The sequence below is a fragment of the Atta cephalotes genome, assembly GCF_000143395.1.
Source record: "Atta cephalotes unplaced genomic scaffold scaffold00003, whole genome shotgun sequence".
NCBI classification, from domain to species: domain Eukaryota; kingdom Metazoa; phylum Arthropoda; class Insecta; order Hymenoptera; family Formicidae; genus Atta; species Atta cephalotes.
The window spans coordinates 4,912,806-4,927,467 of NW_012130067.1; the positions used below are offsets into that span (position 1 = coordinate 4,912,806).

Genomic DNA, 14,662 nt, shown 5'->3' on the forward strand with positions numbered 1-14,662 from the left:
AGAGAGAGAGAGAGAGCGTTAGTAATATAATTTTTAAATAGCAATGAAACTTACTTAAAAATTTATTTAAAAAGTAAACATAAGATTGTAAAATAAGTAAAATCTATACGCAAGTAGATTAACTTAATTATCTTGGTTTTCGTGTGTTTTGCCAAGCATAATCATCAAAACACGTTAATTCTAATCTGACAGAACTCGCCAGTAGAAATCCCCGAGTATAGTCAGCCGAATGGCGATTCGCGTCATGGTGGCGTTTTGGATCGGTACCAAATGGATAACAGTCGTGACTTGTGACATCAGGCAAACAGTACGTGACTAGATTCTTGAACCAGTAAAATTGCGTTTATCCGTAGCCGTAGGACATCATCATATGAAGTTTAGTGCATACAACAAGCGTTGTTTGTGTTTGTTCGCAAAATCCACTCTCTGAGCAAAGAATTTGAAAACAGAGTGCATGCAATTTGTCAGCTCTTTTAAAATTCATAAGCCGTAAAAATTCGTCAGGTACATAGACGGTCGTTAAAAATCTGCATTCGCAGGAAACCATGAAAATTAGAGCTCGTTGGGCTGCCACGACGTGGATTTAATTTCACTTCGTAACAAGCGTTATACGCTGTGATAGAAAAAAATTGTATCTAGTTATTAAATTTAATTATGTACAAATATAATATTCGCGTAATGTCCTTATTGTCTAATGAACTATGTAAATAATCATGTTATTGCGCTCATTCATGAGACATTAATTCAAATTTTTTTGCAGTTGACAATGCGACATATTTAAAATGAATTTCCTAAACGCGACACGTTTAAAATAAAATCCTTGATTACATTCACAAGTTAGTTTGGCTACTATCAACTGCCAAATGGTTAGATTGTATGTGTGATGTTAATTTACGTGGTTCGCGTCTGTGAATAGTTACGATATAATGGAATTTCGGATTCTTTTACGTCAGGAACAGAGTAAACAGAATAATTTTCGCTGAACGTTCGAGGCCACATCGAGTTATCGAAAACAACGGTAAAATCATGGCAATATCTGTTCCATAATTCACATAGATAAGTATTCTTCATGACCTTTTCTCAATTGAAACCAATGCCATTACAACCAGAGAAATAAAAAGAAAACATTCTTAATTCTGTTTCTTACGAATTAAATCAAGAATACACGATTTTGATTTTAGATATTATCTTTTCTTCTTTTGTCTTCTTTTTTCTTTTTATTCTCTTGAGCATTTATCCTTAAACGACAAAAACAAGATGTTTTTGCTTGAAACTCTCTTGGTAGATGAGAATACGGATCGTCACAGCGGAAAAACAAAGACTCTGATGTAAGTTACACTTAACAACTTCAGTCGTAAACAACCGGAAGAGGTCTTGTGTACGCACGCTTCTTCTATCGTTTGCCAAACCTTCCCCGGTGTACCCAACGAAGCGAGCCGAGCCAGATATCACCGCGTCAATGCAGTTTTTTGCTTCTCTCTTCCCTCTTCTTTGAACCGTTAACGATCGCCACTAGCTATGAGTTCACGTGGTCGGCCTGGTCGGCCATTAAATGGCCTACACGCGAGACAGATGTGCTCGTCGAGATTGCAAGTATCAATTTTTTCGCTGTCGTAAACGACCTAAAGCGATGATGCAAAAAAGTCGAATGTATTTATAGACCAAGTACGTGATGTACGAGCAAAATACAACTACTTCTCGTTTTCGCGAGATATACAATGAGATATCATTGATTTATTTTATTATATTTATTTCCGAGTGCGATAATGCCGCTATCAAAGAGATCGTTTCAATGATGACGTTTGAAAGAGATAATCGGAAAAGGGACAGTGCAAACTTGTCGCAAGTAGGGCGTAATATTTCCGATATTTTCAATGCGCGCCTATCTTCCTGGTGACACGTGCTCTACACATTGATACTCAATATATAAGCACATGAACCCACGTTGTGTACGGGAAGAGTATGCAAAGCAGAACGAAGCAGTGGCTTTGGGATGTGTACTCTACCCTCCACTCCTGTCTCTATAGTGCATTGTGGACCTGCACAAGCTGATGGCTTTTATCTAAAGCACAATACACTGTTTTCCTTCCAACTTGGCCGTCCATCAATGCTACTGAAATGTAAAAATGATACGCTGAAGGAAAAATCACCTGTTCTCTTTTGTCGCTGACCTGTCACCCATCGTTTTTAAAAAAGTAGATAAATTCCCGTTTCCATCATGAGATTAACTTTAATCTCGGTTCAATTTAATCTTTATTTTTTTTTAGCTTAAGAATTTTAAGAGTTTTTGAGAAAAAAAAGTAGTTGGAGCGAGATTAAATTAAAATTAATTGATAAAAACAGACTTAAGACGCCTTGACTTGATATGAGACAGACTTGAAATGATGGATTGAAATATTATCGAGAAGGAATAATTTTTTAATTCAAATCGATTTAATGTAATAAAAAACAAAAAATATTGTTAATTAAACAGTCAATAAAAATATAACTATATTAACAAAATTAACGTTATTAATAGTCAAAATATTTATATTGGAAAAATGTAGATGGTAATAACTGAATCGCCTCATCGATCAAGATGGCTTATCGTGATCGACGACCTATTCGCACTGACAAACCAATAAAATGATACGCTAGCCACGTGCGATAGTCGAAGGCAAAGAAACCGATCGATCACCCACCCTGCTGAGCCTCCCACTTCCAAAGAAGTAATTGTCGACAACGAAACGCATAAAAAGCGTATATCTTTGGAAAAATCTGGTCTTGATTACGTGCTAACGCATTCGACATCTCGTTCCTTCATATCTCCCTTCTTCCCTGGTCCCTCTTCAAAAGCTAATTTACGAATCCGACATCCATCAACCGGGAAAAATATCACGGGTTCCGATTTGCTCGCCAGCCGGCTGCCAAATCGAGATGCGGAATATTATGTGTGAGGAGAACGCATCGATTACGAAGTGACAAGTATTTTATTAAATTTGGTTCTACATTGGTTGTAACTAAATAGCGTTTTAATTTGAATTTATTTGCGTGACTCCGTAATCATAAAATTTTGTAAAATCTCTGGAGACATATATGAGCATAACATTATATAATCGCTGCATAAACGAGTACATAATTTTCGTTGCTATTAAAACGCGCTCGCGCATAGCTGTTTGAAGAAGCTGGAGCTTTTTTATATCTCTTGTATATTTAGCGATAAAAAGCCGTCACAGTGAAATGTTCGACCAACCGTAGTCGAAATAATTTGTATGTAGTTTCGCGAGAATGCAATGTGACAACTGCACTTTCGTTATCTGGCAAACAGAAAGGACTGGCTCAACAAACAAACTCTAGTGCGTCGCATTCATGTATTTACCCGCACATTGATTAAACTTCGTGCAGACGACGGCTATTTATTCATATTTTCGACGAGATAGTTGCTCAAAAGAGCGATTACAACTGAATGACATGATTGGGTTTTTATCAGCAAAATCGAGTGTGTTCTACGTTACACTTTGTGACATCATACTTTATTGACAAACAAATTCTGCCGAATTGCACATACTTGTCAAATGTGCAATAAACAAATTTAGGCCTCTATTCTGTAGTCTTAACGATATCGTTACGTTGCGCAAATATTATAATTTGTACATGGTAAAAAAGTTGTGCAAAAGCCGAGAAAAAATGTTTCATATATAATTATATAAATTATATATATAAATTATATAATTATAAATTATATATATATATAATTATATAAAATTATATACAATTACATATAATTATATATAATTATGGGAATATTTTATACATAATTATATATAATTATATAAAATATGTCCATATACCTACATAAAATTTTTTTCTCGGGAACATTAACGATATCGTTATAGTCATTAAGAGTTGCAGAATAAAGTTCTTGATTCTATAAAAGATTTAATTAATTTATTTTATTAAATTATATATTAATTATAATACTTTTTTAAAAATTAAAAACTAAATAAAGAAAGCCTAATCAATGTTATTCATGCGTAAATTATTGTGTTTAATAACAAATTTAAATTTATATAGTTTATCTTCTGTAGACTTATTTAAAGGATGAAGAGAAATTTACGTTCCTTTAGAGAGATTGTTAATAATTTTTTAAAATTATTAACCTTTTTACGATATATTGCATAACAATGAAAAAGGAATATTAATTCGTTCCACAATTGCGTAATTTGTCCCTTGCTCGACGAAACCTGCAAGTGATAATCGTCTGCGCTTTAAATCACCCAGGCAACGACGCAAAAGCGAGTGGCGTACTTTAGAGCCCCGAGCGAAGGCCGTAATTGATTAAATAAATCCGCGTCGACGTATTTCACGGCGTGAGGAATCACTCGTTGTACGATCGTCGTCGTCCACATGTTCTTCCAGGCGAGAAAAAAAACAGTTCCCAAAGACCCGTAAAACTTCCAGGCAAAACGGATTTACCGGGCATTCCGTGCCTTTATTGGCATTCGACCGACGATAAAAATAGTTGCTCACTCTGTTCTCGTCGCCCACGTTCCTTTTCTCACCCACCTCATCCCGGTAGGTCTATACATCAGCGCACGTAAACCCAAGCCTGCTCAAGCCTACCCCTCGTGTACTAGCATTTACCATCGTCCCCCGCAGATCGACGTCACCGCAGGTTGCGGCTCCCTCGGCCGTAGGCGGTATGCAGCGCGAGAGAGCGCTGCGTGGCTCTCGCATTAGAGCTTTCGCAATTTGGGAACTCGGAGGGTAGACGATGTGCGTTCAAAGTCCCATCAGGTTGGACGATACAGCTTCGGGGGGTTAACAGGAGAGGGTGCCCGGTATGATGGCAGCGACGGTGGTGGCTTAATCACCCGACTAATTCCGAACGTTTCGTAGTGCACTTGCATTGGGCCAAATTCACTCGCTAGCGATAAATTATTGATGTCCTATGATTCGTACTATTAATGTGATCTAAATTACACGCTGGCGGTTACTTCTATAGCACTTGATAAATTGCAGTTGCCGAACATCGATCCGTAATTATTGCTCGTTGCCGAATTATAGCTATGAGTCATTATACATACAAATGCCATACAATGTTTATCTATAACATGTTTACCTATAATATAATTTCATTATATAATAATAAATGAGGGTTTAATATTCAAATAACCTACATGGATAAATTACTTAATACTTTGACATACATTTGACAAATTATATTACCAATTATCAATATTTATTCAACTATTAATGCTGTGTAGTAAATTAATACGAATATTCGAGATGCGAAATTTATTAATATTTGTGGCAAAATTATTAGAAACTATAGAGTTTCACCATAATTTTAAATAGTTTTGCTACAATTTCTAATAATCATTTCGTGTCTCTAATAATTCATTTCCTTGAAAGAATAATAAACTAGAAGAAATGATATATTATAATTAAAAAATAATATATTAAATAATATATTAAAATATGTATTCAAGGATGCATTAAAGGATAGTCATTAATACATGGTTGACAAAGAGGCGTGTGTGTTTATAGTGAATATCCAACCGTTGGGAGCAACTAAGTGAAGCTTAACGATGTTAGCTGTTGTCTGGAAGGTTCATAACGATCAGCATCAAATTACGGTAACCCCTCTGCCCTGATGAGTACTTAGTTTACCTCGAGGTGTCGAAAGTACGGTTTTTATTGATTTAATGGCTAGACGCTCGATTAAAAAGAAAGATAAATTCAAATACTCTCATGGTTTTCCCTTTACGTTAATTATCTTTAAAAAATACTTGATTATTTAAAAAAAAACAATACTCATCGCATTTATATGTATAGTTTAAAATACATAAAAAATAAAACACAGAAAAAAGTATTTGAAGAATGTAATCATATTAATAGTGATTATATATTTATATATTCATTATATATGTATATATTCATTTATTATTAACATTTAGTAAAATTTCTATTTTTAGAGTTACGATATAAAATATAAAAATATGTAAACTAGAGAGAACTTACCAAATAAAAGAGGCGGCTCCACATCGCGTACCGAGAGACTGGACGACGCCTGAGATGCACTGGATTCAGTACTCTGAGTACATCTGAGACGTTTCCTGAGTTTTGGCATATCAAAGGGTAGATCTCTTAGGTCTACACTGGTCGCACTTCCGGATGTAGTGGCATCTTGTTGCATTAGCAACCGTCTTCTACGTAGCTTCGGCATGTCGAAAGGTAGATCCGAGAGTTCTGGCTCATTATCGACGAAATTAATATTGTCAAGCTGCGGCTTTAACAAATGAAACCCAAAAGGTTTGCACTTGATGCCAGCGCGAGATTCAATGGATATACCGCTGTCTGAACCCTGGATCTCCGCGTCGCCCGACGACGATGACTGCAAAGCAAGATTAATAAGATTCTTATTCTGCGGCGTTCGCCGCTTCTTAAAAGACATGTCCATAGGCGAAGTGACTGTATTCGTGTTGCCTGAAGTGACGTTATTCTCCGCGGTGATGTTCTCTTCAGGCGAGGCTTTCTGTGAGTTATTGTTGCGATTGTTGTCGGAAGTTTCCGAGGCCGGCTCTTGAGACGACTTGTCGGAGATTGGCGAGAGGATGTGCAACTTGGTGGCGTGATGATTTAGAAAGCCAGGTAGCGACGGCTGTTGATGATGATGGTAGCAATTGGTACCGCCGCTGTCGGAACTGTGGGAGCTTAGTGATCTGGTGCTGTGTCGACTGTCAGAGCTGCTAGTTGATCTATTGCCCTCGCTAGTGCTACTTCTGATGGACTCCATGCTACCGCCACTGCTGCTGGTCGCCATGCTCTCCGTGCTGGAGTAACCAATGCGACGCCTCGAAGTACGTAACTTGAACTCTAAAAGGCCAGCGTCTCTTCGCGGTCGCACAAGATCGCTCTCTGCTTCATGAGGCCTACCCTTGAACTCCCTTATCGGCCTGTTCTCGCGGATCAGACTACGTGGCCGTTGTCTCTCCTCCCGGGGCCTGTCCTTGAACTCCAGTATAAGCTCCTTATCAAATCGCCGGCCCTGCGAAGAATCAATGTTCTCCTGGATAAAGGTCTTTGGCCGACTTTTGATTTCAAGAATGCTGCCCTCGCTGCTCTGCGGTGATTCTTTGGCGCGCAACAACGATTTCACCGGTAATCTCATGTCCTTCAAGCGAGGATGATCTTGCTGCGAAGGTAAATTTGGCGCGCTGCGAATATTCAACAGCAAATGATCTCGGTTTCCGTGAAATTTCGCAGGCAAGGGTGCGGTCGACGGTGGTGACGGTGTATAATCACGTGCTGGTAATCTCGGCGATCCAGTTTTCTCGTCGCTCGAATTAATCTGGAGGGACTCGATATCTTGGGACAAAGTTGATATATTGTCGGACTGTTGTTGCGATTGTTGTTGCTGCTGCTGTTGCTGCTGCTGTTGCTGTTGCTGCTGTAGGCGGCTCGGAATCGGTTTTGGGCGGAGAAGTACGACTTTACGTCTATCTTTGTTTGACTGCGATTGGCCAGCGTAAGGAAGCGACTGTTGATGTTGTTGCTTCGACGTGTCCGTTGACGAACTCGTTCTACTCACTGGCGCGGTATTACCACTTCGTATCTGCGTTTTATTTTATTTTATTTAAAACTTGCTTTTTACACAAAAAGAATGGATTTGCTTAAATATCAAAAATTAGATTACAACTCTAAAAATAATTTTGTTTTTTGGATTATCAAAATAATAATATAGAACGCTGAAACGGATTGCTAGAATATTAAAACGTTTTGCAGCATTGTTATCGATATCTAATTAAATTTTTTAATACTTTAGTAAAACCGTTATTTTCGTATGCAAATAGAATATAATAATAGCATTTCTATAATTTTCATTTGAATACTGAATAGAACAAAATTCAGCGAAATATGTTATTTAAGAACAAAAAGACAGAAAATGGAAATAATAGCTTGCAAATAAATAAAAAATCTCTAGCTGAGCATTTAACTCAGTATCAAAGTTGATAATAAAATCAACGTACATACCTGGGAATGCAGTACCGCATGATTAGTGACTCGATCGAGATCGTCAAGATCATCGTCGGAACGATTGACCTTGCAGTCGAAGGCCGTTTCGTAAAGGTGACGTTGCCTAGCCATCCCTTCTTCGTCCTCTTCCTCAGACTCCGCGTCCTCCTCGTCCCCCTCTTCTCCCTCGTCCTCACCCTCCACGTCGTCCTCGTTCTCAACAAGTATCAGCTGCGGGTCTATCCTCCGCGTACGTCGTAGCTTGCGCACTTGATGCCGCGCCCCTTGCGGCTGCCGTCGGTCTAGCTCATCCTCCTCCTCTTCAGGCGATGCGACGCAGGTACAAACGGTGGTAGGCAGATCATGGCTCAACAGCCTATGAGGAGGCATGAGGGTATGATCCCACTCGGTGATGATGCACGACGAGAGGATCTCGTTTCTGCCTGGAACACCATGCTCGTTCCCCGATGTGGGGCTCACTAGATCCTGACTGCGATAATGCGACGATAATGGCGGCGGTGGATACTGCTGTTGTGCTTGTTGATGATGCCGTGGCTGAGATGAATACGATCCTCCATCCCCCGCTACCGAGTTTCTTTTGGGTAAACCGGGTGTGCGCGAACGCTCGTCTGGTACATCGAGACTGACGCTCTTACGATATTTATTTGGCTGCGATTTGGACTGTTGCTCCGGTATCTTAAAAAGATCGCCGTAATAATATGGCGATGGATGACGCACGGGTTGAGTAGACTCGGTCGGAGATTGATCAGTGAGATGTACTAAAGCGACGCAGTCTACAAGCAGACCATCGGTTGAAGTTAAAGTGTCCCTGTCCGCTGATGGAGCTCTGGCTGAGGAAGCATAGACACTATTCTTTCGTTTTCTAACGATCACTGCTCGCCCATCTTCGTCGTCCTCGCAAGACGAACCAGATGCTGAAGGATCTGTAGATTGTTTAAAATAAAACGATAATTATAAAATGTTATTACTTCTTATTAACTTTAATCGATATTCACTAATCTAGCACTCGGATATTTCTTTAACTACACTGAATTAAAACTGTATGTAAATACAATAAAATATTTATTGAATTGATGAAAATTGATCCAATGAATTCCCATAATGAATTTAGGTTATAAAATTATTACTAGAATTTATTGCAAAAATGAATGATAGTTATATAAATGAATCCCGTTATTGTATCAATGAATTAATTCATATTAAGTCGGACATTGATTAACGATCATTCATTGGATCAAAAATGAGCAAAATTTTTTTCAGTGCACGTTATAATAAAAAATTGTTTGTAATAAATATTTTTCACAACCTTATATAATTTTAATTTACATAAGATACATCTTATTCCTCGTACTTTGTCTTTCAAAATAAAAAAAATTGTTTAATTACATTAATTTTAAATAATATTAATTTAAAGGAATGCGAATACTGATTAGGACATGGATTAGGATTAATGAAACCGTTAGTAATAACAAGTTACAAACATAACTTGTATAATTCTTGTATAATTTAATAATGCTATTTATGAAAAGATAATTTTGACTCGTCTAACTTTTAAATATCGAGACAGAAATGACAAAGAGCTCATTGATCATGAATGCAAAGATTCAGAAGATTTATGCGTAAAGTGATGTTCTAGCCATATAAAGCTCACTTTCGAGAACCCTAAAAAACGGCGCGAAATTTTCATAATCGTCCTGTAAAGGAAGTACGGGGGAGTTGGTCCGCCGAAGAAAGAGAACGAAGCTTACGGGGAAAGCAAAATTGCCTTGAAATGGCAGCCTTATCTCCTTAAAAATCACTTCCTCCGTCCATAGGATATTACCGTAATGGTCTCTGGCTTCCTTGCCTGACGTCCTATCCTCCACCCCATATCTTGTTCAACCACCCCTTTCAGCTTCTTTGTATTCGTCGACCCGTTCGAGTATCATCTAATGCTTCTTTAGACCTTACGATCGTGTCACGACCATTCGCGGTAGCAACGAGAGAAAGGGAAAGCAAAACCGAGCAGATGGAGGAGACACAAAATTACGCGGACACCCGGTACATTATATAAGCAAGGTACATATGCGGAATAGACGAAAGGACTGAAGATAATGGGCACATTATGCTCGACCAGAGAGGGTTCCATCGAAATCCTTCCTCGTTCCCTCCTTTCTTATGAAGATGGCAAGAACGAGATGCGTCATAAACCATGTTGGTTGCTGCTTTTGACAGGGATCGTCACGATATACGGATATACGGACGAACTTGCCAAACGAGAAAAAAAATTATTATCGGAAGCCGCTCTAGTCCATCGCATCGTCCAGCCAGTACTGCTGCACCAGACACAAAGGCTCGCAGCATCAGGATGCGGATATCGATCGCTTAGAGTGCAATAGACGGTCTTTGTACGTCTCTTTGTCGCCAAGTAATTTGTTTTTGATCGATCTCCGCACACAATGTGAGTAATCATATCGCGCGCGCGTCAAATGCACATTGTACAATGTACATTGTACAATGTACAATATAGTTATTTAACGATGTGGATTACGGAATGGCTTTGAACATTTATCTTACCGTTTACTATGCTCAGTTTATTAATATCCGCTGTTTATTTAATAAAAGCTTCGCTAACTCAATTTTTTCAGATAATATCATTAATATTCTATATTAATTTTTATTATCCTAAAAGATGGAAACAGAAACTCGCGTTACGGTATTTGCGCTGACTATCAATAAAACTTTTACATTTCTTTTTATATTAATTAATCATAATTAATCATAATTTGTAAACATAATATTTATGTTAATAAACATTATTTGTGTCATAATATAATATTTATAACATTATTTTCCTTTTCAAGCATGTTTTAAAATACTCCAATTTCACTCATTGAAATAATTATAATTTTTGTAACTAACTATTATGACATATCTTTTTTTTAAATTAATTTCCTATTTCTGTAACGATATTTATTTTCATTTTTTGATTGTATTTTCAGATTAAAGATATGATTTTTTGAATAAAACTTTTTTACACTTTTTTCAGAAACTCTTGCTACGTTGTAACTTTTGATACTATTATCAAAAACTTTTCTTCATTTATAGATTTATATTCTGTATAGTTTAGCATGTTCTCATTTTAAAGAATCAATTAAAATCCATTAAATTTATGGAAAATACGGCAAAAAAAGTTTGGAGTCTAAAATATTCGTTCTGTGTAAATTAGGATGATTCGGACATTGTTATAGTTGAGATATTAAAGATATTAGTTAGCATGCGACTATAATACAATACATCTTTTGTAATTGTCAGATGTACACACGATTAAATATATTTTAATAATTTCAAGTTTATTAAATTTAATATAGAAAATTATGTAGAGTTAGTTAAATAAATATCACACTAAATTTATAAATAAATTCAGAAATACCGACGAGTATAATAGAATATAGATTTACTTTATATTATTATGCCATGGTATTGGTCAGGTAAAATCACTATGGGATTCATAACGCGGCAGGATATCCCCAATTTCCTGCGTATTTCACTATCACGAGAGGGTTTAAACTTCATTTTCCATGGTCAAATACAAAGGAATGGCGCGACTGGGGGATTCGTAAAGCACGAAATGGGGAATTAATTTCTGGACAATGATTCCGACAAATTATCGCACTATCCGCCTGTCGCCATAAAATGGGGACGAACCGCGTGCGATTCCATTTTATCTTCTCCTTCGAACTCGCGGCACATTCTTGGCAGCGGGTGACAAACGGTGAAGAAGCCCCGAATACGAGAAGCTGCAGAAGAAATGGTCCCTACGAAACCAGACGTTGTCTACGTATTCAAACTTTCACAAAGGGGCAGGAAGGCGACTGATGACCCATCCCCTTCGCGAGGATGAAAAACGGGAACGTGGATCCATTACCTTTTCTTTTCACCTGAAGCTACTTTTCTACCAACTTTGTTCGGCAAAACTTTTCACCGTTAAACTTTTAAATATTCAAAAAGATGCGGTGTGCGCAAGATTAGACAGAACACCAATCCGCAGAATTAATGATAAAAATACAATACTGGATGTTGCAACATCAGAGCGGAATGCTAACGAGGAAAACGCAATATTGTTTTGCGCAGTTGGTGATGTAATATCACGATAAAATTATATCAGAGAAACGTGCTGAGAGATAGGGGAACTCAATCCTCGAGAAACAAAAAACAAGATAAAGAAAATTCCTGTGGAAGTGAGATCGAAGAAAACATGAATATGTATTTGCATCTGTTTCCTTCGTGCAAACTCAAGCAAGATGTAGAATTAAGTCTCGGAAAAGTAAACATATTAAAATATTGCAATAAAACAAAAAAATATTGCAATAAAGCAAAAAAACGTTATTTATGTTTATTAGTATAATATTTGAAGCAATTTACGGTTGAAAAAATAAAAAATAAAACTGAAACCTCTTTGTCTTAAAAAATTGAAATATAAAGTGACTACTCGTAATTTTTTTTTACTTTTTATTATGGTATGGAGGACACACAAAAATTACATTTCAAGGCTGCTCTACATACCAATTGCATCACCCTCTCGCGTCGTTATTATTCGTTTGCAAACGAGAAATATTGCAATGGACAATATGACCTTCCGTTAAATATACACGCAAACATACATATATACAAAAGCATGCTGGCGTGTCGCCAAATTGCAGTGATATTGATTAACAATCAATAATCTAATTTGTGAAATATCTGTCAAGGATCGACTGTATGGAAGAGAGAAAAGCGAACTAGAAGGTTGATGATCGAGCAGTTCGATTAAATTGGACTAAATTACATATATTGGCCGAAAAATATTGGCCGCTCTTATGTGACGTAAATGAATTTTTTTAATTGATGAATAAAATATTCGATAGTGAGTTCAAATATCTATCTACAACTGGCATACCTAAGTAAATATACTATTTATAGTGATATGATTACGTGTCAGATGCTTTTCCTAAATAATTGTTGAGATTTTATTGCAGATTATATATTATACATTATGATATATATTTTATATAATATATAATTAAATAAGTTTAGAGTAAATAAGTTTATAATTAAATAAGCAAAAATAAGTCTATGTAAAATGGAGCTGACAGTGAAAAATCCGTTGACGGATTCATGAATAAATGGCTAATTATTGTATATAACGGGACATGTAGATGAGTCAGTAACGGATACTACATGCGAATGAGTGATCGAGTGACAGAAAATGAAAGAGGGTACATGTATGCAGAGTTAGGGGCGACGATATATCGGGGGTAGGCAATGCCTACCCTAATGAATCTATTACGGCCGGTGAGCGACAACCCTCGCCTAGCAATCACTACAGATAACACGAAACACTGTCGCATGCATCCTGTTTACATGAGTGTGTAGATAACGAAGATGAACATTCGAGACGATCTATTTTGGATTTACAATGCATGGGATCTACGTGCGAACTAGATGAGAAGGCAAAAAAAAACTAGCGCAAGAGAGTGTCTGCCTCGATTAAGGTCAGCAGATAACGATATTGAAATCAATTTTTCATTAGGAACAGTCAAGGCCATGGAATGTAATCCATAATAGCTCGCTATTAAAAATCGTTTATAAACCTCGTAATGTTATACAGCTCATTTTAATATCTGCCAAATCATCTAGGCATAAAAATAAAAATAATATTATATCACTTAATAAAAAAATTACATTAAATAATATAAATTTAAATTATAATATAAATTCTAAAATTTAATTAATAATAATATAAATATTAATTAAAATTTGGAGTTTACCATTTAAAGTTACATATAATTATTATTTGAAGCTACGTATCATATAATTATATTTGTGCAAATCACAATAATTATATAATATATTATACTTCGAGAAGAGATCATTTTAGCAAATACTATATCCATCTCAGCATGTTGTTAACACAAAGCTCTAGCTATTGCAACAGTATTTTATCTGGGATTAGATTCTCAATTATATGATAATCCGGAACACATAACTTCATCTTGACCGCAGTGATCGCCTGTTTATACAATCTTTCATTTCTTCTACGATTGACGGTTAGAGGTAGGATAAAATTCTGGGGAAATTTCTATATAAGAAAGACTGTAACGTAAGCTCGGAACCACTTCGCTCGGCATTTTATTAGATATTGTCCCCGTAACGTGACCGAGGTGGTGATAGTGTGTCTGCGGGATATGTGAATCGTGGGATTGTATCGTCTTTCAGACGGAAGAGAAAGAAAGAAGAAGAAGTAGAAAGATATAAGATGGCGACGCAATTGCCCAACCTCGGACGATATCGCTAGTCAACGTTCAGGAGGATCTTCGGGGCATCTTACGAAGCAGCTAAAGATTACGGGCCAAGCCGAGCAGCGACAAAACGAAAGCCAATCTCGGTTATTGGCTCCGTCGCGCCAGGATCCACGGTTACGATCACGAGATTGGCCAAAGTATCTCGTGCAAAATGTGTCAGCCGTGTCGAGAGAGAGAGAGAGAGAGAGAGAGAGAGAGAGAGAGAGAGAGAGAGAGAGTAGTAGAGTAGTAGTACGTTAGTACGACGACGAAGTAGTAAGTAACGTAACGTAAACGAAACGTAACGTAACGAAGTAACTTAACTAACAAACCAACCGAAC

At 37.0% G+C, this 14,662-nt stretch overlaps 1 protein-coding gene across 1 annotated transcript in view; it reads right to left on the minus strand.

Annotated features, from left to right (window-relative positions):
• Nucleotides 1-14,662, minus strand: part of LOC105625758 — a 38,705-nt gene that overhangs the window by 5,517 nt on the left and 18,526 nt on the right. The window contains exons 4-5 of the mRNA XM_012207078.1: nucleotides 8,017-8,942; nucleotides 6,004-7,597 (exon numbers count right to left, since the gene is read on the minus strand). Of these exons, the coding sequence (XP_012062468.1) occupies nucleotides 6,004-7,597; nucleotides 8,017-8,942 (2,520 nt within the window). The remainder of the gene's footprint in view (nucleotides 1-6,003; nucleotides 7,598-8,016; nucleotides 8,943-14,662) is intronic.